At 41.9% G+C, this 26,508-nt stretch overlaps 1 protein-coding gene across 7 annotated transcripts in view; it reads right to left on the reverse strand.

The window, feature by feature from the left end:
* Positions 1-246: 246 nt before the first annotated feature.
* The window catches only part of LOC6651299 (zinc finger protein 2), a 48,004-nt gene continuing 21,742 nt past the window's right edge, over positions 247-26,508 (reverse strand). For 2 of the 7 annotated variants that reach the window (XM_023180044.2, XM_047013587.1), the window contains exons 3-10: positions 22,986-24,770; positions 19,944-20,125; positions 18,136-19,809; positions 8,170-9,666; positions 7,366-8,045; positions 7,163-7,306; positions 4,046-7,066; positions 1,680-3,299 (exon numbers count right to left, since the gene is read on the reverse strand). In XM_023180044.2, coding sequence (XP_023035812.1) covers positions 2,646-3,299; positions 4,046-7,066; positions 7,163-7,306; positions 7,366-8,045; positions 8,170-9,666; positions 18,136-19,809; positions 19,944-20,125; positions 22,986-24,742 — 9,609 coding nt within the window. In that variant the 5' untranslated portion in view covers positions 24,743-24,770 and the 3' untranslated portion in view covers positions 1,680-2,645. Of the gene's footprint in view, positions 1,328-1,398; positions 1,470-1,679; positions 3,300-3,450; positions 3,649-4,045; positions 7,067-7,162; positions 7,307-7,365; positions 8,046-8,169; positions 9,667-18,135; positions 19,810-19,943; positions 20,126-22,985; positions 24,771-26,508 lie in introns of those variants that run through there. The other 5 variants (XM_047013590.1, XM_047013593.1, XM_047013596.1 and 2 more) reach the window with 5 other exon arrangements.

Below are 26,508 nucleotides of genomic sequence, written 5' to 3' on the forward strand. Positions count from 1 at the left end.
CTGCATTGGAAGCCTCATGGAACTGAAGATCTAATAGTGAAATAGTACAACAAAGTCGAGTACGAAATATAATAATGGAGTGGTAGGTACACAAAATAACAAATGATCAACAAAGAATCTGAATCTACATCAAATATTCAACGAAATGTGTATCTTGTAGTCAGTCGAACCGAATTTGATAATGTGGTATAGTTATGTATGTATGTATGTATATATGTATGTATGTATGATTTTTTCTATTAACTATATATTCATTTTTTCCAGAATGAGCACAAAGGAAAATTAACATGCAATGTCTTTAGTTAGGAACTTGGAATTCGTTTGATTTGAAGAAGTAGTATTCTGACGATACTAGGGTGAATGCAAATGCAATGTGATGTAATTATAGGATATAGGATGTATGCATCGCAAAGTAAACCATTGGCACATTTTTGGATATATATATATATATGTATCTTTCTCTTTGTTTTGAATTCTCTTTATTTTCTTTCGATTCTGTTCTTCGGGCACATATTCCGAAAAAGTGCACATTTAGGTCTCGGCAATCGAACTTTAAATGAGTTTATAGTTTGAATTTTGGAAGTAACCGACTAATGAGATGTGATCGTATAATGTGAAATATCGGTGTGTTTATGTCAGAAGGGAAATTTCAAAAAAATTTTGTATTCATTTTTGAACGCCGTTGTTCAGACATTGGCAAGCCGAGCAGATTTCATTTCACTTACAATTAGACTCTGTACTCGGATCTTAGATTTTCGGTTTGGGTTTGGTTACGATTTTCGTTTTTTAATTACATTCTTAAATAGAAAACAAAGGCATAAAGCAATCAAATGCTAGGAACTCAGTTTGCTTCTCTCTAAATCTAATGCGTTAATATATGTATATAGATATTTATATTATGGTAGCTGCCATTCTCCTTACAATCTTACATCTAGTTGTGAATCCCCTGGTCCGAAGGATTCATATGCTTTATATACCGTTCGATTATTGCTACATATATTTTGAATAGTTAGGAACACTTCCGTATCATTTGCAATTTGCTTTTTTTTTGTTTTTTTTTTTAGTTTTGATCAGATCTCTTAGACGCACTATAGTATGTGTGCGTGTACGCAAATTTTATCAATTTGATCAATTCTGATTTTGTAAAATAGGAACTTTTATGTTTTCTTAGTATGATTATAAATATTCGAGCGCAGATGATGATTCATTTGCCTGTGCCAAAAATATCTTCCTCCTCATCCGCCTTAAATTTCTCGTCAGGTTTGTCTTACAAATGTCGATTCGGTCGATGCATTTTATTGTTATTTTCTTATATGTGGATTGAAACCTGAAAAAATATAATACAGAATATGGAATGTTAATACACGCTGTGCAAGATCTATTTTCAGTAAGACGTACTTACGTCTAATCCAATGAATGATGACAGTTTCCAGGTATTGGGTCGCGACAGAATTATTTGCCACCTATAACTATTAAATAATAATCTATTATTACGTGACACTCGATTGGGTATAAACTATTAAACAATTTACAATACATATTTAGCTCTTCTTAGTGGATCCAACTGAAAAATGCTAAACAAATAACAACAAATAAACAAAATAACGAAACAAAAACAATAAGCAATAGAAACACAAAATAAAATCGAATAAAAACAATAGCAAAAAATCACATTTTAATCAAATAATTGGTTTATTTCTGTACATCTTGTCTTGGAGTAGTGATTAACGTAATTCGAATTTAAATTAAGCTAACATTTATAATTTAATATCCACATACACATTGTGGGAGCAGAATGCCTGGTCTGAGCGATTTATAAACTACTTATGCTACAAATTGTCAAGCTCCATAGCATTGAGTACTATGTACTGGATGTAGGAGCAGGACCTTCCCTACCAGAATCGGAACCAGTCATAAGGTGGTGCTTTAGAGGTTCTACATGATCAGACCCTACAAAACTCAAATGTTTCTTAAAATTTCTCCGTTGTCAGCGGAAACGATACCTGACCACCTTTGATCATTAAATTATACACTTGAAGTGTTTTAGTGTAGTTTTGGAAGTCACCATGTGATTGATCAGTTTATATATATGTATGTAATTATTATTATTTGTATTGTTATTTCTTTTTCGTTGGTGTCGCCATTACCATGTGGAAACCCCTGACTTGAAAGTGTCTAAGAATAGGCTGTTTAGAGTGGGTATCTATATGTATCTATCAAATCTAACATAAATTATAAATTGCGAGGCGTAAAAAACTTCTAGTCTACACATGTAAGTATGTACATATGTATGTATGTATATATAATTATGTATGTAGTAGGTATATGTATAAGTGGCATATGTAGTGAGATTTTGTTTAAAACAACATAGTGTTTAGTCTTTGACAATGCCAATGATTGTATATATATATGTATGTTTGTGTGTAGGTCTAATTGTAAGGATAACTACTAATTCTGCCCCTAGTTAGGCGTTTCTTGATCGTCTTTCAGAGCGTGTATTCGTATTTGTAATCGGTGTTTAAAGCTAAATCAAAACTGAAATTAAAAGTAAACAACACATCGACAAAACGTAATTTATATAAAACTATAACACACACAAAATAATGATTCGATAATGCACCAAAGGCCACAGTCGAGCCAAGAGCTTAGTCAGGAAGATTACAAGTATATTGAGAGAAGTGACCGTTACTCTTACCGGTGATATGATTACGGTTAAATAACTGTTGCATAAGTTCGCGATTGCCTCCGGCATTCTGAATGGCCTCCGCAACCTCTTCGTCGTCCTCATCTTTGTTGCCTCGCTGAACTTGGCCCTTTCGATCACCAGCAGCCTGATCGAAAGCCAGCAGGCAATTGGCATCGGGCATACAATCCGCATTGTTGCCAAGGCCATTTCCGGCGGCAGCCGCACTAGCCGCATTCGAGACGACGTGTTGTAGCAGAAGAGCCTTGGACAGGCTGTAAAAGCGCTTCTCCCGGTCAGAATCATTGTCGTCGCTGCCACTGCCACTGCCACTGTTGGCGTACAGCTCGCTGGTCTGTTCGAGCAGCTCCTTCATCTTACATATGTGCTCCACACTGAAGGCATGCTTTTGCATGTTGACCTGCGACACCTGGCACAGTTGGCAGTCCTGCAGATCGGAGGCGTCATGGTCCTGCACGAATGATAGGGACTTGCCTTTGAGGCTTGGCTCCTTGCTGCCGGCGGAACCGTCAAAGCTGTTTTCATCTGAAATATGCGCATATTGGCGTTGATTGCGCGATTTTTTGTCTTTGGCACGTGAGTTCTGGAACCAGACCTGAAATGGAAGCATGGAGTTCGTCAGCTAATTGCATCAAGGACCCAAAGAACAATCAAATCACAGAAAAGGGTAAGAGAAAGGAATTTGGTTCCGCCAAGAAACCCTTTCATTTCTGCTTTCACTAAGGACTGTCACCCAGTTTAATTACCTTAGTAATCGGCCAAGTTACTCGGTTTATTGACAGGATAGCAAGGAGGAGAAAGGGTTGGCCATAAAAAAATCCGCACGAATGCACCTAGTGTTATTGCCACTTTTCCGTGACGCTGTTGCACTTTATCGATCATCATATTGTTTTTTAAATCAAATTTCCGACTTAACAGATTCCCGCGTTGTTGGCAAAAATTCACTAAACAAAATAAAAGTACAAGATACAAAAAAATACAAATAAAATAAAATTAAATGAAAATACCTAAAACAAACTAAAAATAGGATTTCAAAACCAAAAAAAATAACCAAAAAGCAAACGGAAAGCCAGGGCTTGTTTTCTCCAAAACTATGCCCAAACTTTTCTCGGAAATTATATTTGTTCTTATGACTGCTGTAATTCGTCATATTTTCAAAGTGTATGAGATTTCATCATTATGGACTCTTTTTGTATCACTCAGACAGACGCGAACGATATGCCCGCAGGAACGCAACCTTCTATTGAGAAGCTTTTGGTAGTTGCGACTCGATCGAATCGATCATATTTTAGATCGAGAGCGCTTTTTTCTCATTTGTAACTAAGTAACAGTGGGGCTTACCTGGACAACTCGTTTCTTGAGGTTCACTTTCTTTGAAATTTCTTCAAGCATTTTGCGACTAGGATTCGACTCCGTTTGATAGCATTCATACAAGAAGTTCAATTGCTCTGGCAGAATGGTTGTGCGCAAACGTTTGTTTTGTTTCGATGGAGCATTCAGTTGCTGGGTACCAGAGGAGTCCAGGGACGATTTTTCTACGTCGTTAGTATTGCTCTTAGCGGCAGTTGCCGCCACGGCGGCGACAGGGAGCACATCTCCCCTTTGGCTGGCATTGTCGTCGTCGTTGAATGTAAGCGTTTGCGAGTTATTCTCGATCATGCTGGCGTCGAGAAAGTCCTCGAGATTCTGCAAGTATTGCGATTTATCATCCGCCTTTTGGACTCGCTGACGATCCTTTTCGTCATCGCTGGCCGACATCGATATTGGGATCACGGGCTTTTCCAGCGACTGTCCCGAGACGCATCGGAATCCGTCAAAGTGATGCTTTTCGCTTAAGCTCAGGCTGATGTTGTTATTGTTAAGCCGCTCTTGACTGTTTTTGTCCAAGTTGTCTTTGCTGTTTCCATCGCAGCTTGGCTCCCGCTCCTGCTCTGAATGATTTTGAAGCATCTGCTCCCCGTCCTCATCCTGTCCCGTTTCCAGCTCCTGGTTGCCGACCACATTCATGGCTTCATCCGCCGTCGCGTTCGGCAGCTGCGGCGACGGTTGAAAGCCTGAGCCATCAGGTATTGCTGGGGGCGAGGCAACTAACTGAAAAAACTTTTTCGACTCGTTGAGTTGATAGTACTGGAGGAGAAACTCGATCGTTGGCTTCTTGCTGGAGCTAAACAATTGCTGTGGCTGCTTCGCATTAACAGTTTCCTCATTTTTGCGATAATATTGAAATAAAAAATCATAGTTGCTGACCTTTTTCAGTTCACTCTGTTGATAGAAATTGCTCAGGAACTCCAGCTCGAAGTCCGACTCGGCTCCCTGAGGATGCTGTTGCATGAGGAACTGTTGCTTCAACTCAGCATTCGATTCGTGTTGCATGAAATATTGATATAGAAAATCGTACTTTTTTTGGGCTGTCTCGAGCTCACCCACGGAAGTGGCATCATCCGGATTGGAGGAGTTGTCCGAATATTTTCGTTTCTTTGCCGGCGGGGGCTGTTGTTGTTGTTGCTGCTGCTGTTGTTGTTGTTGCTGCTGCTGTTGTTGTTGTTGCTGATGCTGTGCGGCCTGCTGTAGGCTCTGCAAAATACTGCCAAAGGGGCCATAAGATGCATCTTGACTAGCAGCGCCGCCACCCGAACCAAATAGGCCAGGATTCATTAGGTGCATCAATTGATGTTCGCGTAGTGGTTCTAAATGGCTGAATTGCAAGTCGCACTTATCACATTCAAACTTGCCAAGACGTTGCTGCTGTTGCTGCTGCTGATGCTGCTGATGGTCCAAGCTGTTGCTACGCTCCCGATGCGGCGGCGTGGGAGTTGTCGATGGGCTGAAATCGGTGAGTGACGACGATTTGCTAAATAAATGCTGCGGCGACGGCGAGGCTCCAAAAGTTTGCGAGCCATGTGGCGTTTGTTGGGACCCTGCAGAGATCACCGTGGAACCAGTACCCAAGCTGACGGCAGCGGCAGCTGCTGCAGCATGATGTATATCCATGGACGAGTTTGAGTCCTCGGAACTGAGGTTCTGGGCAATTTGAGCGGCCGCGATTTGGGCCTTGGCTGATTTCTTGTTGTTCTCCTCTTTGAAGCAGTGGTTCTTTTGGTGACGGATTAGCTCGTAGTATCGTTGGAACACCAGGTTGCACTTCTTGCACGCATAGTTAATGTTCTGTTTCTTTGCCTCTTCGTTCTCGTACAGAGAGTTATTCGGTTGGTTTTCGTAAATTTTGCGCTGTTTCTGTCGGGCATTCTGGAACCACACGACAATCACACGGGGCGACAGAAGCAGAAGTTTGCTCAGATACTCCAAGTCGCTGTCTTTCGGATACGAGTTGTTCTCAAAAAATTCCTGCAACACCTTGATTTGGTAATCAGTGAAACGGGTACGATTCGCCCGCTTGCCCCCTGATGTCGACGACGAAGAGTTGGATGAGTTCGATGAATTATTCTCAAATTGTGCGCACGCCGATCCTGCAATTGCCACCGACACAGAGCCACCGGATGAAACCTTGCTCGATATCTGTAGTTTCTTGGGTGGGCCCATATTGCTGCCCATGCTGTCCAGCTGTTGGCTGAGCAAATCGTTCATACTGCCATACAGATTACTCGCCACAACGCTATTGGGAGTTGGCGGTCGTGACATAACGTCGGAGCTGCCACTTTCCGATTTCGTTTCAAAGTTATTCGACTGGATTGGCTGCTGGCACTGAAAGTGTTGGATACCCGACATAGATGACACTGATGCGGCGGCTGATGTTGACAGTGGCTGTTCATGGAACCCTTCCGCATCGTGGAGCATCGTTCCATGCTCTGATGAGTCACCCTGTTGTTGCTGTTTTAGAAAATTAAATGCTTGCTGCTGATTCTGCTGTTGCTGTTGTTGTAGTTGTTGCGGTTGCTGTTGTTGCTTCTTCTGGAATGAAAAATCGCTGGCTCCTATATTTTCGTCCTGCGGCTCCGCTTTTATTTGTACTTCCAACGGAAATGGCAAACCGCCTAGACCGGGATCCTGCTTGTCACCGGATTGTCCGAAACATAAATTATTAGCCAAATAGTCGGATATGTTGCCACTGGAGTTAGTTGAGCCCGGACGTGACGCGGATGGGCCAGGTGCCGGATTGCTCTTGGGAGCAGTGCCAGTCGTCGTCGGTGTCGATGCTGGCAAAGATGGTGTGCCAGTGGAAATAGCGGTAACACTGCTTGACGCACTTCCAACGTCGTTTAACGGCGTTACTTTGGCCTGACCAGTACGCTCATACTCCTCCAAATTTAATGTAGTCGATGGAGGATTATTGAAGTTGTACGGTGAATCCTTGTTACGTTGTCTTTCCTTAAACAAGGTGTTACGGAACCAATGCTTCACCACCTACAGAGAGATGTACACACACAGGGCAATGCCAATTGGTTAGTATCGAGTTTAAATTAAATCGAGAATAAATTTTTTAATCGGTTTGAACTGTACCTTCATCGGTAGATTCGCCTTTTGGGACATCTCCATAATGCTTTCCTCACTGGGTGAATTGTTTATGTCGAAATGGGCCCGAAGGATTTTCAATTGATCATCTGTGATCCGAGTGCGTGCACGCTTTTGATTGCTACTGAGCTGCTGTTACAAAAGTCAAAAATATATTCGCATCCCGGTGTCATTCGCTCTACTGCACTTACCTGAGCATTGCTGTTGCCACTGTGCTGGGCCTGTGGTGGACCCGATTCACCAGCAGGTACAACAGTATTGCCCGACTGCGGGAGATCAACGGAGCCCGACACTGCCGCCACAGAAGATGTGGGAATGCCATTGTTTTGACCTGTAGCTCCAGACCCGGATGCCGAAGTGTTGCCAGCCGAATTTCCACCAAAGATTAGAGGTGGAGCCAAGTTCATAAAATTCAGCGACATCAAATGATGAAACTGCATAAGATTCAGCATATCCACGGGGTTGATGGGCATTCCCGAGGCAGCCGCAGCAGCGCTCAACTGCTGTTGCATATGCTGTAGGTTTTGTAGATTTTGCAGCCCCTGCAACGATTGAGGATTAATCCCAGCGGTTCCCAATCCGGGTCCGAAAGCCCCGTGCTGGGACTGAGATTGCGCCTGGACCTGCAGATCCATCGCAGAAATCGCTTCATTCGATAATCCAACAATATCTTGCTGGCACTGTTGCTGCTGCTGCTGCTGCTTTAGTAGAGCTGCAGTTAGGGCCGCAAAATGTTGTTGCTGTTGTGCTTGTGATGCTTCATGGCCGAGGGAGCATGGCGACATTGGAGCAGATATCTGATGTGATTCCTTTACGTGCTGTGATTCCAACTTTAGCGGTGATCGCCTGCATATATCATTTGCTTTGGCTACTGCAACAGAGAAATTCAAGCAACAATAAGTTTAAAAAAAATCTATTACATTTTATCCTATTATCTTCTATTGCTTTATTGAAAATAGTTGATTTTGGTAAGTTTAGCCTCGATGTACACTTACCAGGATCGCTGCCGCGTATTTCGAAAACGTGTGATTCAACAGGCACTTTGTCCATCTCATGAGAAGGCGATGGCGACGGAGGCCGTGGGCTGGTGTTGCTTGTGGCAGTTGAACACTCTGAATTGTGGGTCTGCTCCATGTGCTTTTGTAGGGCCTGCGTGCTGCGAAAGTTGCGCTGACACAGGGAACACTTAGTGGCGTCTCGCATGCTGTGGTACATCATATGGGTGGTTAGTTTCTCTTGTGTCTTGAATGCCAGCGAGCACTGCTTGCACCGGTACTTGTATACGTGTCGTTCCGAGATAACTAAGCTCATGTGGGCGTCTCTGAAGTGGGTGATCATAGCCGGTAATGCGGAGAAGCTCATGTAACAGGGACGGCTAGAGTGGCTGATGGCTAGGCACGCAAATTCGCCGTTCTGCAGAGGAAAATGATGTGTTTGCTGAGCGTGCTGCAACAGTTGCTCCTCGTGCTTGAAGCTGGCCTCGCACTGTTTGCACGAAAGTCCTTGAATGCCGGTAGAGGAGCTAGAGGGAACCGAGCTCGAGCTGGAGCTTACTGGCACTCCAATAGAAATGGCGGAATTGGGCGTCGATTCAGGATCATCGGTAGTTGGTAGATCCGCAATTGAGCTGCTGGCATCGCCTGCAAGCGGAGCTTTAGGTTCTGTTTGAGCGTTATTTGTGTCCGATTGGGTTTCGTGTGACTCTTCTCGCAATGCCTTGCTATCCACCAGCTGGAGAAGTCTGGCGAGGCCGTCTCTGGTTACGCTGTGCACGTTCATCAAATGGGCCTCCAGGACTGATTTCTCACTGAAACCACTTTCGAGACACAGCGGACACTGAACACCCGAAATCGGGGGTATCAAAGAAGTCTCTGTTGATGCTGACTTTTCTGGATCTGGGGTCGGCGGTTTCGGTGTCAATGTATCCATTGACTTGTTTTCATTTCTATCGGAAGCATTATTCTGAATACCAGTCATGGGGTCATCCTCATCCTCTAACCGCTCGCGCTTAATATCTACAGGACATTCTCTGTCGATGGTGTCCGTCTCGTTCACCGCTTCGTTGGAAGGAATACTGATGGCACCTCCGCACCGCTGTACGGCTGCGAGGGCGGCGGCTGCAACGGCTGTCTGGAAAGCTTGTAGGGCAGCTGTGTTCGTGGGAATGCTAATGAAGTCTTCGCCGTCGGCTTGCGGATGCACAGACTCCAAGTGGACTCCCATCTCCTTTTTGGATTGCACGAAATAATCGCAGAGATTGCACTTAAACACCGTGGTGGCGACACTGAAATCTGCGGCACCTGGAGACATATCGCGTGGTTGTCCTTGGTTCTTGCCGCAGGAGTTCGAGCAGCTTGAAGCAGATGTTGGTGAGAACACATTGACGTCCGAAGCTGAAGCCCCAGCCGCTGATCCAGCTCCCGTTCCAAATGGGTTGTCCGCCGCATTCCCCATTGTTGTGGCCAAATTCAGGCCACTCTCTAAGGTGCAATCTGTTAACAAACAAAAGCAATTTCACACGATTAGCAAAAATAAATAGATATTTATACTGGTACCCATGGGACAAAATTTAAATACCAACAAATTCGGTAAATTTGAATAAATAAGATGGATTCAACAGTTTTTTGCTAAGCTATGATCTATAACCAATCTGGTCGTAGTTGACTTTTTAAATTTTTAGCTTAAAAAAGGGATATCTGTGAGCAAAGGACAGAAAGGCAAAGGCCAAGAGTTGGTAGATTGTTCGTTTCAGAACTCCGCCCTTATGGACCGCTTAGTAAAACTCGCTTAAACGTATATTTTCCATGTTTCTATTCCGAATGTAATAAATGGTACGACGGTAGATATTAATAGGGCTCATTAGTGTGCTGAATTTGGTTTCGATAATCAACAAATTTCAGGAGGCAATCGGTTTTTTCTAAATTCTTGAACCGAAAGTAGGCGTGGCAAAATGTTATATATCAATAATCTGCACCCGTACTAAACCAATCTACGTACGAAATTTGGTTCTAGCTTTGTTAGTTTTCGGGAAAATCAGTTTTATTTAAATTACGGGGGCGGATGTGGGTGTAGCAAAATTTTGAAATAAACTTAAACACATTTGGTATTAAAGGATTCAAAGTTCCAAATTTGGGGACTAGCTGTTATAGTCTCCGAGATCTACGTGTTCATACAGACAGATGGACGGGCATGGCTAGATCGACTCGGCTGTTAACTCTGATCAAGAGCTAATATGATTTTTGGGCAGTTTAGTTTGGTTCTTCGTGGAGTAAAGACGTGTCAATAGTCGTCACTACCTATGGTGCCATTACAAAAACAATTAACTCTCAAATATCGGAAGCAAAGAAACAAGTGCACAAGAAAGCCCAAATAATTTCTTTTTTTCCCAAAAAACAAAAACAAAATACACACTCTTTTCCGAGAGAGATCACCTAAATTTAAATTAGACCTCGCCAATTGGTCAGAATTTACAGCCCTGACATAAAAGTACCACTCAGAGAGAACAGTCAGCAACGAACCCAATAGGGAAGCAGCTAACATAATCAAAATCATTAGACAGAGCGCAAACATAGCCATCCCCCAATCCAAACCTAATTTCAATCATAAATACACTGTCCCGTGGTGGAGTAAGAAGCTACAAGATCTCAAAAGTGCAAAGAATAGAGCATGGAACCAACTAAGAAGAAGCATCAGCACTGAAAACGTAATACAGTTTAGGAAAGCTAAGGCAATTTTTAGAAAGGAAATTAGAGAGGCTAAGCGTATCTCGCTGCAGAAATTCACAGCTGAAATTAACCCTAGTTCTACCCCCTCCAGAATTCGGAACAATATTAACTTATTTTGTGGTAGGAAAACTTCGCGTGAAATACACTGACTAACATCTCCATCCGACCCGTCAGAAAGTATAACCAATAAAATCGATATCGCTCAGGCATTTGCCTCCCACTGGTCAGAAGCATCTGCCGATCACAATTTCAGCACGTCTTTTTGTGTACACAAAGACATATCAAAATCATTTCAACCCAACCTCGAAGTATCTTCAGAAGCCCAAATGTTGGAATGTGACATAAAACGTATCGAATTCACCGCAGCCTTAAACAGTCTGAAGGGGAAGACTCCAGGTCTTGACCGAATCTCCTACCCAATGTTAAAAAACCTCTCTCCAGGCGTCTCTCATCGCCTTATTAATCTATACAACAACATCCTAAACAAGTACATCCCACAAAACTTCAACAATAGCCTCGTAATCCCCATTCATATGCCCAACACCCCCAAAATATCAATTAACTCTTATAGACCTATTTCACTAAACTCTTGTATCTCAAAAGTCCTTGACAAGATCATTTCAAATCGACTATGGTGGCTTGCTACAAATAGCAAGCTGCTAGATAGTCGACAACTAGGTTTTCGAAAGGGTATATCGGTATCTGAATGTCTAGCTATGCTAGACTATCAGACTACCGCGGCCCAATCCACCAGAAATCACATTTCAATCATAAGTCTCGATTTTGAAAACGCCTATGATAAGATAGGAGTGCACGCGGTAATTGATGAACTTGCCAGATGGAGAACAGGCTCAAAAATCTTAAATTACGTAAGAAACTTCCTGACAAACCGCCGAATCAAGGTACAAATTAATAACCACTCATCAGAGTTTAAGCCCCTCTTCAACGGCGTACCGCAGGGTTCTCCCCTGTCAGTGATCTTATTTCTAATAGCCTACAACAGACTATGTCGTACCATCTCTGTCCACAAATGCTTTGATTTTTTCTCTTATGCCGACGACTTTACAATAATTAAAAAAATTAAAAAAGGCACAATGATGGTAAACATAAACCCTCTTTTCACAGACATTCTAAACTGGTGTGAATACTCGGGAGCAAAACTATCTGTAAATAAATGCAAACACATGCACATTTGCAGGAAAAAGAAATGCAATTTTCAATTAAGCTCCCAAACTTACAACCTCATCGCAAGTAATGCCATAAAAATCCTCGGTCTGGTTATAACAGAAAGATACAGATGGAAACTACACATAGACAACTTAACAGTCCAAATTTCACAAAGACTTAACATAATAAAATGGTTAGCTAACCAAAAATATAGTTGTGACATTAGATCACTAATAAATACAATTAAAGCTTTGATCATGTCAAAAATAGACTTTTGTTTACCTTTTTACGGCAATTGCCCCCCTTCCTACAAAATAAAACTTAAATCCATATACCATGATGCATTGAGAAAAACTTTCGGAGCCTTTCGGTCTACTCCAACTAACAACCTTCTTTATGAAGCCGACCTTATGCCAATCGAGTCGAGATTTTCGCTAGCAGCAGCAAAATTAAAACAAAACTCTAATGCTCGCATCAAACACACCTCTCCAGGAAGTGTTAAACAAAATAAAAAAATCGAAAAAAACACCCAGAATACCATCGATTCTGCCTAACACCTTGAACTTCTGCAAACACAATGATCTATTGTTTACCCCAATAAGAAGTAGAAAATTATTAAAACCCCCATGGTCCCTCAGTAAAGAGTCAGTTAATCTCTCTCTACACTATACGACTAAGTCATCTACACCCCCCAAAATACTCCTTAGCCTCAAAGAGAGATATCATAGGTATAAATTTATTTACACGGATGGATCAAAATCAATACAAGGAGTCTCATACAGCATCACAACTGAATCAGACATAGTTAAAATGGCTTTGCTCCCACCTCACACCTCGAATTACACAGCGGAAGCAGCAGCTATACTGGCTGCCTGTAAATATGCACTAAGAGAAAAACAGCATTTTGCAATTTGTTCAGACTCACTGTCAGCAATACAGGCAGTAACCCAGGTCAACAACCAAAATCCGTACATATCTCATATACGAGACATAATAGCTCACCAATTCCACAAAATAATTTTGATGTGGGTACCAGGTCATACTGGCATTCAGGGCAATGAAGCTTACAGTGTCCCATATATAGTCGAGCAAAACATTAACCACAAAGACACAACAAAGTACATAAAGGACATCATCCTTAAAAAATACAAAAGCAAAGTTTGGAGGAATTCATCAGACCACTACAAGACGACTAATAAGAACCAAAGAACCTCGATAAGAGACTCACAAATAAAAATAGACAACAATGTTAAACGAACAGACATCACCAAATTTCAAAGAATACGATTCGGACACACAAACCTAACCCACGAATTCATATTCAACCCAGAGGGCCGGGGCTAACTTCGACCGCGTCAAAGTTTGTATACCCTTGCAACTTTTATGGTAACTCTTTCCTTACCTATAGCCATCAAAGTGGAAAAACGTTCAAGCTAAAAAGGCTAATGTTTGCGAAAGAACGGCCAACAATCTTAGCATAGGAAAAAACTAAGATATTGAACAAAGTCACTGTTTTCCACCGATCGTTCCTATGGGAGCTATATGATATAGTCACCCGATCTTGATCAAATTTGGCACAGTCGTTTATATGTGTAATTAATACCAATATTAAATTTCATGACAATAGCTTAGAAAATAACGAACTTATTGAGAAAAGTCACTGTTCGTGAAAAGTCACGAAAAGCCATTTGTATGGGAGCTATATGATATAGTGATCCGATCCGGCTGCTCTGTAGCTCTTACGGTCTAGGAGGAGTTTGCGTTGATCCAGACGGACGGACATGGCTATTTGAAATGGTCTCGTCATGCTGATCAAGAATATATATACTTTATATGGTCGGAGATGCATCCTTCTATGCGTTGTTTTTAATTAAATTAATATACCCTTTTTGCAAGGGTATAAAAACTACCCCCCCCCCACAATGTTTACATTGCAACAAAAAATTAACAATTCTGCACATACTCACAGAGTGCAAGGAATATAATGAGCCGATGAAAAAAATTCCTACACCCTAACCCTATTGAATCCCTATCCCTAAATAACCCCAATATCGTCGCTATCTCCCAATTCTTTAAAGAAATAAACCTGTACCATCTATTGTAAAATATTACCCCAACTCATGTAAATATAGGTTAACAAAAGAAATGTAAATAATTATTAATTACAAAGAACTGTATAATATACATATTTTACAACTAGCTTAAGACCATAAAAGTTATAGATAGCACATAGATTAGAGGTAATTTATAATTATCTACTAATCATAGTCTAAATAAATAAATAAATAAATAATGATTTTTGGGGCAGGAAATGCTTCCTTCTGCCTGTTACATACATTTTAGTAACTTTAATATACCATTTCACCCTATGGGTGCATGGTATAAAAATTATTCGTTAACTACAATTCAAGTTGGATCAGGTTTGTTTTAAATTTCTCCAACGTAAATTTTCTCTTTCTGCAAATTGCATAGATTTTAAAAGGCTTTGTCACTGGCGAACAGATTGATGGTAAGGTATAAAATTGTTTTTATGAATAACAAGTTGAAAAAATCCTTTGTTGTGTCGCTTTATTTGCTTGATTTTTGAACAAGTTTATTTATATTTTAGTGTTAATGCTATTAAAAACTAGAGTTCAGATTCTGCGCTGATCAATAATACACACAGATTGCTTCTTAAACTGCTCCATCACAGGAATAGCTCAAGTTTGTGGAGGACTACTCATACTTGGTTTAAATTAACATTCATTATTTATTATATATGTAGTACAGGCTGACTAAAGGTGATAAGTGCGTTAGCCGGAGTAACTGGCAACTCCTCCTTCAGCAGGGAGATGAATATATCAGAAGACTGCGTGAACCCTTTGGCTAATCAAGGAGTTTGATAATAGAAATAACATTAAGAAAGGGCACTGGACTTGCCATTTGATCAGAGAGCAGCATCGATGTGGGACCCCAAGTACTGGTCATGGTCCCAGCTGGTTTACTTAATTGACAACAAGGATAAATTTTGTTGCAAAGTCGAAGGGACGACTTTCAAGTACCCTGTATTGCAATGTGAAAATCGCATTAACTTGCCAAAAACACAAATAAAATCCATTCCAGATTTTAATCGTTGTCAGTAGTTCTTAGTAAGGTCAAGAAAATCTGGACCTGCCCACTGAATTAGCAATCATGACCCTTTCATACCTCTTCCACTGAGGCGTACAGGGTATAGGAGAGATGGAGGGTTGCTTGTATCCAACAAAGGCAAAAGCAGAGGCAAATGTGAATGTATTTCAAATTCCATTACCAATTTCAAAGTAATTTCCATACAGTCTGATTGCATCGAATTAAAAAGCCGACATACAAAAATAAAAATCAAGTCAAGACGAAGCGATGGCGGTGGCGGTGACGGAGACGGTAGTAAGGGAGTAAGTAAGGGGAATGGAATAAAAATGAAGCGAAGAGCGAAGTGAAATAAATCTAAACAAATCGAACATACATACGGGTATTTCTCTTGCCGCTGTTGTTATTGTTGTAGTTGCATACACACACATACACACACACATACACACATACAAACACAAGCACACATACACCTACACATACAGGCAAAAAATACCAATACACAAGTATTTGCACCAAGGAATAATCATGCGCAGCTGTTACCACGAAAGGTAGATCGATATACTCTTTCGGGCTCGACATATCATTACTCATTATAAAAGGAATGCATTTTACAACCAACTTTTAAAAGCTGAAGTACGCAAAAGTTTTTAATTATTACCACAATGTCAATTAATTTGCTATTTCATTTCAATTACAATCTTTCAATATGTCCAGATTCATCAACGAAACTGGCATTCCCAAAGGACCGATGTCTTTAATGCCAGGGTATGCGAAACAAAGTCCCAAAAGGAGCGTAGGACTCACTTATGACTTAAGATGGGTATCATTATGTAGCGCTTTGTTGCAGAACACAGACACAGGCAAAGTCAAAGGCAACAGACGGAGTGGAGTAGGACGAGGGAGACCAATCTCCACCAATGAAGAGCACAGATGCGCAAGTCGCAGCAGCGTTTAGCAAACCGCCGAAGCTTATTATTGAATACAATAATTCCAGGCATAGTTCTTGGTGTGACTCTTGCATGAAGATGACAGCACCAGCACCGTGGAATATTATTTCTTTCGTCACACCGAAAGGGAAATACTCTGAGGTCGTATCTAAGCCTGGCCATGTGCCAAAATTGGCAACCTGATCCCCCACCATTGATGATGTAGGCTACCCTAATGTTGCTCCCCTTGTTAAATGGCCCAACAAGTCATACTCTTTGTGATCGTAGTCGTCTTCGTCGGTTTCGTCATCCGATCGCAATGGGGAGACCAGCCAGGGGAGGACAGGGGAAGACGAAGCGACTGGGGCAGGGGTCTGCTATAGTTATAGCAATCCGATATAACTGCTTTTCGAATCCGCAGGCATAAGCAGACTGTGAGCCTCATCTAAAGCCAGGCCAGGGGACAGGGAGGCGCATCTTCATTGTCTACGTTAGCAGTGAGCATTTCAATTTTGCATATGCACTCGTAAACCTGAACACCCTACAATGGATATGAGCGGCATGTACAATTATCAACCTCGACCACGGCCTGCTGTGGGTGAGTAAAGGATGCAATGTCAGATTCAGATTTGGATTCGTGTGCTGTGGCGTGGTGTGGTGTGGAGCAGAGCGGTGCTATTTTGTTGTTGTGTCTCTGCATGGCTTGTGGTTTAGGTGCTATGCCTGCGGTTCAGTCCCGCACGACGCCGCATCTGATATGGGAATCTCACACTGTGGATATGTATGTTTGCCTTTCGGATTGTGGCCATCGGTGAGTAGACTGAAACCGAAACTGAGGTTGGTGCTGGAGCGCGGAGCAAAGTGTGCACGTCACTAATTGCAAATTCGAACGATGGATACACATAATCGTTTTTGCATTCTTAAGTAATTTGTAAGTAATAATTTCCTCCTCAAGGGTCAGCGTCAGCGTATAAATCTCAGAGTGCATATAAATCGCAGAAGGGCGACGCGAGGGCACGCAGTGAAGAATTTACGTAAACGCAAACAGCGAACAACACGAAAAGCGGTAGAAGCGGGAAGGCCAGGCCAGGACAGTACAGGGCAGAGCAGGGATTGGGCATTGGGAATTGCGAATTGGTATGAGAAGACGACGAAGACCAAGACGACTCGACGACGATAATAATCGAAGAGTGAGGCAAAAGAAATTGAACTGAAATCAGCGCTTAATGATGAGTTACGAACGAACGAACCGTATTATACAATGCAATATGGTTATGGGTATGTGGGTAGGAGTAGGAGAACATATTAAATGCACATAGGACACGTTCATCGGCCTAGGAGAGGGGATTACAGGTTGACGAGAGGGGATTACAGGTTGAGGATTGAGGAATTGGGAATGGGCATATGTTAAAGGTTGCCACGCTCAAGGGGTTGCATTATATCAGGCCGAAAATACATATTTCTTAATACTTATGTATGTATATAAAACCCCTATAAACTCTATATAGTTTATTATTAAATTCAAATGCATATGATGATAAGTAAGTTAACCTTTCACCTCTAAATCTCGGGAATGACTCAAAAATGAATTAGCCAGTGCAATGAAATGTTTCAGTAACCAAAAAAAGGCCAATAACATAAAACGACAAGACTTTTCTATACCCTACACATCATTTGGCCCATTTAAAAATGCAAAAACAATCAATCGATAGAAAATTCTTTCTCTTGACAATTAAACAATATTCGAAAAAAAGGTGCAGACGGTATTCAACATTAATACATTTGAAAATCAATACATTTATAATGAAATATTGGTCGGGCCTAACTTATCTCAAAAGTAAAATGAAACAATGAGAAATCTAGCTACATTATTCACGCATTAGTCCCTGTAGGCGAGAATATGTATATATATAACAAATAATATATATTAACTGGTTTATTTAAACTCTTTCAATAGTAACACTATTGCTTTGACTTCGATGGTCAGACATTCAACGATATTCCTTTGTAAATATGTATATCACTAGGTACGTACCTTCTGAGCTTCCAGGAATCCTTTCCGTGATTTTGAATACCTCATTGAGGCCCGGCATTTCGAGGTTTTCCGTTCGACGCTGCAGGCAAATGAACTGTTCAACTTGCATGTGCCTCATTCCCTTCACATGCTGCACCATTTCGTGTAGATTTTTAGCTGCAAAATTGCAAAGCTGACAAATAAGGACCTTCTCATTTGACTGGCCTTGCGATTGGTCACCCTCGCAGGGATATGAACGCATGGACTGAGAATGAGATTCCTCTTCTGTACCCGGTGCTGTGGCTTTGGACATGGAGGATTGCTGGACAAGGCATAGCAGATGCTGGAAGATCATACGCATCGTATCATGGCGCATTTGCTGGGTGTGCAACGACAGCTTCTGTATTGAATTGGTGTGAAAGTCGCAGCAGTTGCACTTCAGCTGAACCACATTGGCAGCCAGTTGCGGTTGATACTGCAGCTTGTACTCGTTAGCCGGACCTCCCTCGCGAATGTGGTTAAGGAAGTTCAGTTTCTGTAGATGCTTGTCGGTTTTGCTGTGCAGTTGGAAGTTGGCTTTAAGATTCGTCTTGTAGTTGCACAACTTGCAAATGTAGTTGTTGTTCTGTATGACCATAATGTCCTCGGATGCGTTCGAAGATTGCCGTGAACGATCCACAAGCAGGTGCTGATTCAAATCGTCCAGATTGTTGGAACTGAAGCAGTCGCAGATCAAGCAACTATACAGTGCTGTGGGCCAAACATCCGGTTTGTTCATGGGATGTATCACATCTAATGAGCCACCAGTTCCAGATCCAGAGCCAGACCCAGCCTCGCTGGGATGCAGCATGCCCATGCCCACTCCCAGACCCATTGCAGATCCCATCATTGGGCCCATTCCGTGGGCCATTTTGAGGGGCTTAGGTGAGAAAGCGAATTGCTCGGGTGTGCTGACGGGCGAGGAGGATGTGGGCGACAATTTGCTATTGGACGATGGCTGCAGATGCTGCTGCTGTTGCTGCTGCTGGTGCAGCAGTTGAATCATGAGAGCTTGATTGTAAGCCAGATCGGCCAGGGCCACCTCTGGCAGGAAGTTATTGCCGCCTGGGCTGGTAGTGTTGGGGGTACCTCCCGCATTGCCTTGCTGCTGCTGCTGTTGCTGCTGCAAAAAATTGAATGCCTGTATGTGCTTTATGTTATTCTGTAACACGGCCATGTTGTGGGTGTGCTTCTCGCTGGTCATGTGAATACGTAGATTGCGTGCCACCGACGTCTCGTAGCTGCAGATGTCACAGCGAAACGAAGGCTTCGGCTTGGCGTTGGCTGCCGCATTTGTTGTTACCGACGTGGTAGAGCCCAGTGGATTTCCCACAGACGAGGTGGTCACACTATTAGCAACATTGTTTCCTCCGGATGGGGCCACCGAACCCATTCCGCAGACACCACCGACACTGCCGCCAGCTCCTTGCGTTGGCGGGGTGGGCAGTAGAATTTTGGCATTCGCCGCTGCCGCTGCAGCAGCCACCATGTTTTGGGAACTATTCAGCTCCTGCATGTTGTTCAAGTGCTTGTCTGACTGCATATGGATGGAGAGATTCCCTTTTGTGGTAGTGGAGTAGTTGCATATCTCGCAACGGTATGGCTTGTATCCGCAGGAATAGGACTCGCCACGTGCCAGCCGTGGATGCTGTTGGCCTGCAATGGTCAAAAAAAGTCAAATTAAATACGATAACTTCCCAGGGGCAGGGAAAATCGAATTTTAGTTTTTTTTGCTCTCTACCACTTAGTAGCTTGATGGATTAACTGGGTGGAGGGCAATATACACTTACCTGCTAGGCAATATCCACATGCACTTTCACCATCCGGATGCTTCTCGCGCATATGAATTTCCAAGGTCTCTTGATATTTGTAATGCCAATTGCACTGCGGGCACTTGAGGGTCTTGCATGAGTTTCGTGTGGACATCTGTACGCCACTATTGAGACGAGCCGAGTTCAGTAGCATTTCGCAACTGTAAAGAATAATATAAGTATAATTAAATAAAAAATCAAAGATCCCAGAGAATAAGAAAGTCAAACAATTGAAATAAGCACGGTAGCGCTACAAAGTGTGGGGGAGCGGTGGAATGGGAGTGACAATAACGATGAAAGCAATCCTCAGGCCATGGCCCGTGTACTTTAATGCATAAACACGTAATAATAACTAAATGCCGAAATCTTTTGTACACAAATAGATGGAGCCACAGATACATATGTATATATGTACATATATGTATATGTACATATTTATACATATCCGTATGATGTGTGTAAATAGGGGCTTTAATCTCGCAATCACAATATACAACTAAACAGGAGCGGATTAAGACTCAGCCCTAGACTTATGAATGTCAAATTTTAATGAAAATGTTTTACATGAAATAAGATAATGGAATGTTTGGTGTCCAACCAGATCTATTTTTTAATTAAAAACGGTCCCCTTATTCCGGACCTGTATGTATCCATCCATCACCCTTCAGACATGGCGATCAACTTGCCAGCAGCTTACATTGTCATTGAATCGGGACTGTTCATCTATTTGGGTTTGGGTACTTATCATAATTATTTAATTTGAATTCGAGACCCGACTTCATTGTGAACGAAACTGCATCCACATGACACAAAGGCGACATATCCACCCCACTTCGGTGTTGATGAAATTTTATGATCCCGTACACCAAACACGGGCACCGGGACCAGGCGGTCCACAGTCATCACCATTAAATTGTGACAATTGATGCGGCAGAAGCTGTGCGAGCATTTATTAAGTGAAATCAGCGCAATTGGTTTAATTTATTTTAGTTAAGCCACATCGCCCTTCACGCTCAAGTATCACCTCCACCTCCGACCCCGGGCAGCTCATTCTCAGCTCAGTTGGATTTCTATTTCCAGCTTATCACAACAAATCCCTCAACAATCAGTTAATTTAGACATCCATGAACAGGCATGCTTGCATTATTAAAATCTGGCTACTTAAATTAACCATAAATAATGACCATAAAAAAAACCAGGAACTGCTTTCCACATTGACATGGCACCATCCTCTTTGAAGTATGCAGTACTATTTTACGGATTTCAAAATACATTAAAACAGAAACATGACTAAATACGTGTGCATAGGCACATCACAGATTCGAAAATTCTCGAGCAACAGTAAAGTTCGAAAAATATTAAAATAATAAATTGTCAGCAAAGATAAAATTATATTGTATTTAAGAAAATGGTCTATGTTTAAATACTTTACGACATAAATTCAGGGTGTAATATTAATAATTCCCAAATTAGATATGACAATGAACAAGTATCTGCTGTGTATAAAAAAATATTGAAAGCAAGGCGGAACACCAATTAACTGACAAGGAATAACTTGTGGATGGTTGATTACAATGGACGAGGATGGGGGTGCGATTTCAGATTCAAATTCAACTGTCATGCGCGCAGTGGTGAGGTGGAACGATGGTGACGCAATCAATGTGGATCAACCGACCAATTTGTAGACCCAAATCCCAAAGTTCATTTGCGTTTAAATGAACAACCAACCAGGCGAACACGGAGCACTGCCGAAGGGCTCTTGTTACAGTTGTATGTATGTGTAATTCGTATGTGAAAATTAGACTAATGAGTTATTGTGTGGCGTCGGCAATCTCAGGAAGGGTTCCCGTTCTCCCACCCTGTGCTCACTACCAGAGTTCAAACAGCGATAATAATTGCGCATATTACGTAATGAAGTCTAAACCCTAACCCTTTTGTCCTCACGCTCACGTACAGGCCGCTAGCTCCATCCACCCAAAATTTATCGCTTTTGACAGACAACCCCTGCTGGTGGATTCAATGGCCAAATGAAGCGCCCAAGGCACTTGTTTTCTCACGTTCAAATTGGAAATTTACTGTCTTGTTTGCTCCTTGACCAGTGGCGCACAATTATCCTGCCGATGTTCACAGATTCGATAGTTCAACTGTATTTTCTTATCTAAAGAGGAATACATGGTTGAGTGGTTTTATCGAAACTTGCAAGTTAGTTACATTAACAATCAGCTGAATTGAGTCAAATATATACATGAGCTACATGTCCTAGATCAGATATTATTTATTTACTTGTCCTGGCATCTAGCTGATTTTAGTTTTAAATTGTTTCAACTGAATACCATTTTCATATCTCATTTCCTTTTAAAGTACAAAGTGGATCAAAGTGTGTCAATTTAACATTGAAAGATTCCCTAGATTCTCAGTTGCTTATTTCATATTTGTATACCCTTGCAGAGGGTATTATAAAATTGATCAGATGTTTGTAACGCACAGAAGGAGACGTTTCCGACCCCACAAAGTATATATATTTTTGATCAGCATGAGAAGCTGAGTCGATCTAGCCATAACCGTCTGTCCGTCCATCCGTCGGTGCGTATACGTTTTACTCAACCATCTTAAGAGCTATTGGGATGAAACTTGAAATTTAAGCTACTTATAACCCGGGTAAGATAAAGTATGAAAATTGTCAGGATCGGACCACTATATCATATAGCTCTAGAAAAAACATTTTCATAAAAATTGGAGTGTCCCCATGAAATTTACTATGATAGTATTGGATATAAAACCTCAGATTCCAATATTTGAATCTGATCGGATAAATAGATCAAGTTACGGTCCATATAAATCGGTTTAAGCGCTGCCGGCAGCGCTGCTTGCTACATCATCATCAAATCAACAGAGCACATGCATACACACACAGACGCAACGCTAAATGAACTGTATGTGAAATGTGAAAAAGAGAAATAATGTTTTGTCACAAGCCTAGAAACAAAGTAAACAATGGGGTCTATCGATGTGTTTACTTACCGGGCACAATCAACTCCTTGAGGTCTTCCGTTAATGTGCTCAGAGCAGGCACCGATCGTGAAACTGGACGTACCGCTCGCCGGATTTCCAACGCTAGCCACCGAGGAGGCGCTCGGTGAAATGGCCATGGATGTACTGCTGGGAGACCGCTGCGAGTGCTGCTGAGATGTTTGTTGAGATGCTGACGAAGCTGGTGGCGGTGATTTGATGCGCTGCTGGATGTCTAGGAGTTCGCAGCTCTTGCAATCGACTCCTTTTATTTCCGGATGATCCGGGCAGACGGCTGGGAATAGTGGGTGCTGTTGTAATTGTTGCTGCTGTGACTGTTGTTGCTGCTGTAAGTGTTGCTGTTGCAACTGTTGCTGCAGAAACTCGGTGAGAAGCTTGACTCCATTGACGTTCTGTTCGTTGGCCGCAAGGGCTGCCAGGGACGCGTGAAAGGAACTTAGCTGCGATTGCGCTGGAGCCTGCGGGTGCATCGGTGGGAACATGCTGGCTGCTTGCTGCTGTAGAGATTGCAGATGCTGTTGCAGGAAATCGGCGGCTATTAAGGCCGGATCCACGACCTCAGGGTGCTGGGTCGGCGAGGCGGAATTAGAAGCAGACACTGCGGGGCTTTTTACATCATCTATCGTAGAGGACTTTACTCCTTGGCTAACCTTGGTTGACTTATCACTACTTAGATTATCAGTACTAGGGTCCTCCAGCTCAGCAGACGATGAGGTCTCGCCCTTGGATGCTTCCGTTGTGGCTGTGGGTGTGGCTGTCGTTGCAGATACGCTGGACGATGTGGTTGATGAGGATACTTTTGATAGGTTATTAGTCTTTGCTGTTACTGAGTTTAAGGAACCAAATTTCACAGTTGAAGTGCTAACTGCTACTTTAGGCGATAATGCTGATGCGGCTGCCAGGTCATCGTGCTCTTTATCTTGCTTCTCACCCGTCTCTGTTTGCGTCTCGAGGTCCAGGCTCGGCTCTCGATCGGGTTCTTCACTGGTGCTGGCTAAATCAGCCGGAAAATGTGCCTGTGCATCGACATCGCCAGATAGCTTCTCCCCCGAGGGCTGAAGCATTTCTTCACCAGACCCACAAATAGCGGGATTAACGTCCAGGGGCTGAAGAAACGATATCTGCGGTTTTTCATCCATGTTGCGCTGAATGATGGCACTGGAATACTCGCGATTCAGCAGTTGCTGCTCTAGCTCCTGCAGGTTGAGTCTGTGTTCCGTGTTCGCATGCAAGCTGAAGGACTTGACGTTGCCAAACGACAGTTTGCATATGAAGCACATCAAAATTGGTTTTTGTATACGAAATGCACTGCTTGGATCCGGGCAATTTGTGCTTGCATCTTGCGCGGAAACTACACGGAATGAGTGTATCTTTGGACTTGCTCTGCTCTCACTTGAATCGGCTAATTTCCCAGTTGCGTTGGCGGAAACGGAACGGGAACCGGATCTGTATCCTTTCCAGCTCAAGCCAAAACTGCTGGATTCGGATTTGTCTGCTCGCTCCTCTGCCTCTGCCTCTACCTCTGGCTCTTCTTCGGGGTGCTCACCTGCGTCTTGGTCCTGCACCTTAAACTCGGTTGATCTCTTTCTTGGTTTTTTTGCTCCGGATGTCTGGGATGTGGCTAGATTGGAACTTAAACTGACGGTGGGCACAGACCCAGTGGCATTGTCTGCATCGATAATAAAGGCGCTGCCATCGAGATTGTAAACTATTTTGCCATTGAACGTTTCAACATCAGAACTGGACATTGGAGAGCCGTCGTTACCATTATTGGTGCTAAAAGGACAAGAGAGGACAGAACATGTCAATAAGAATATGATACCAAGTAGCTACAGGCAAAATAGATGCACACTGAAAAGCTTTATGAAGCAACGAGTTCCCTCAATTATTGTGCTAAAAGGTGTGGTCTATTACTCAAGTTTCTCTTCTAAACACAAAGCAGAGTTCAATAATAATTAGTAGACAGGTTAAAATTAAAGTCTCAAAATAAACTATCCTTAGACCCATTAGAAGGTAAATAACAAAGTTTTCTTCGTTCTCTTGGTAATTGGCGATGACAGAGGCATGTCCAAGAGCCCGAATGCAACTTAAAAGAGATATAAATAAATCAGAAATAGAAATGATTAAATGATACCTGCTATTGGTAATCAACTCAGCTTTCTTAATTAAATTAACTACGAATTTGAGTTGCAATTGCAGATTTTTCTACCTGTCGACGTTGTATTGTAAGTGTGCCAAAAAGCTGTCCGTAAAACAGAAGACAATCAGGATTTCTTGGGCGAAACTGTGAATTGCCAGTTACACACGTTTTCGCACCTTTACTATACCATTTCACCCTTTAAGTATAAGGGATGTTTTTGTGTGGAGGGGAAAATACCTTTAGTTATGAGCACTTAAATAACGAGTACATGTTTTGTTTAAATAGTACATGGGACATAAACATTGAGCATATAGTCTTTATAAGTTGCATCCACATGGTGAAGTATCTATTTAATTCGCCAAAATGTATGTATGTAATAATAATAAATTTGATAATCTGTTTAGTTATTAACATCGATTACTGGAAACATATGCCATTTGAAAACTAGTTTTCTGTCTAATTTATTCTTAGGAAATCGCTATCCAACTCTTTTCAACCGAATGCCCAGAAACAACTCACACAGTTATGTCTCGTAACCTTAGACGTAGATGTATAGTGATGTATCAGACCCTGGTGGGTTTCTTTAGACTAGAAAATTCTCTAATTGATCTCCAAATAAATGTATAGAAAAGCATCCTGGTCTTTCGATTTGATTGACCGCGCGACCTATTCCAGGACCGCTCAGTGGCGACTGTTATGCATATTTTCATGTATTTTCTTTTCAATGTTGTGAGAAGTCCATGACAAGTCCATCTCATGTATCCTATCAGACATCTGAGATTCATAAAAGAATAAAGGAATTCTCTGACTCTTATTACTCAGTATACATTCACCTAAACAATCATATATTTATGTGACCAAAAATCAAAAAACCTAAAACAATAATTTGGGAATAAATTGAGAATTTTTTGGTGTTTGGGATGTTTAAAAATCTTTTCCAAATAAGCCAAGCAGCATCAAAAACGACAAGTGGGCCGCGAGATGCGCCCCAATTCTTTAGAATTAGGCTGAATTTAATTATCAAATATGATCAGTTACGAAATTAGATTAAAGAAGAAATAAGATATGTACTTCTGTGATAATGGAAACACTAAATCCTATATGCAAGTACGTTTTCTTGGTTATTCAATATCTGCCCTCCTAGATGCCTTTTTTCACATTGCTTTGTTAAGGCAGTAAAAACAAATAAAAAGCCCTCTGTTGGTCTAGGGAAATCGTAAACTGCTTAAGTTCGGGGTTGGTTGCAAAACTTTTTTTATCAATTAATCAGATTGAACTCAAATCGATTTCATTTCAGAGACATTAAATTCTTTTTATGTAAAAACGTTGATTTGCCAGTTCAGATACCATCATGAGTAAATGCGAACGACCAGT

The sequence above is a fragment of the Drosophila willistoni genome, chromosome 3R (assembly GCF_018902025.1).
Source record: "Drosophila willistoni isolate 14030-0811.24 chromosome 3R, UCI_dwil_1.1, whole genome shotgun sequence".
Taxonomy (NCBI): Eukaryota; Metazoa; Arthropoda; class Insecta; order Diptera; family Drosophilidae; genus Drosophila; species Drosophila willistoni.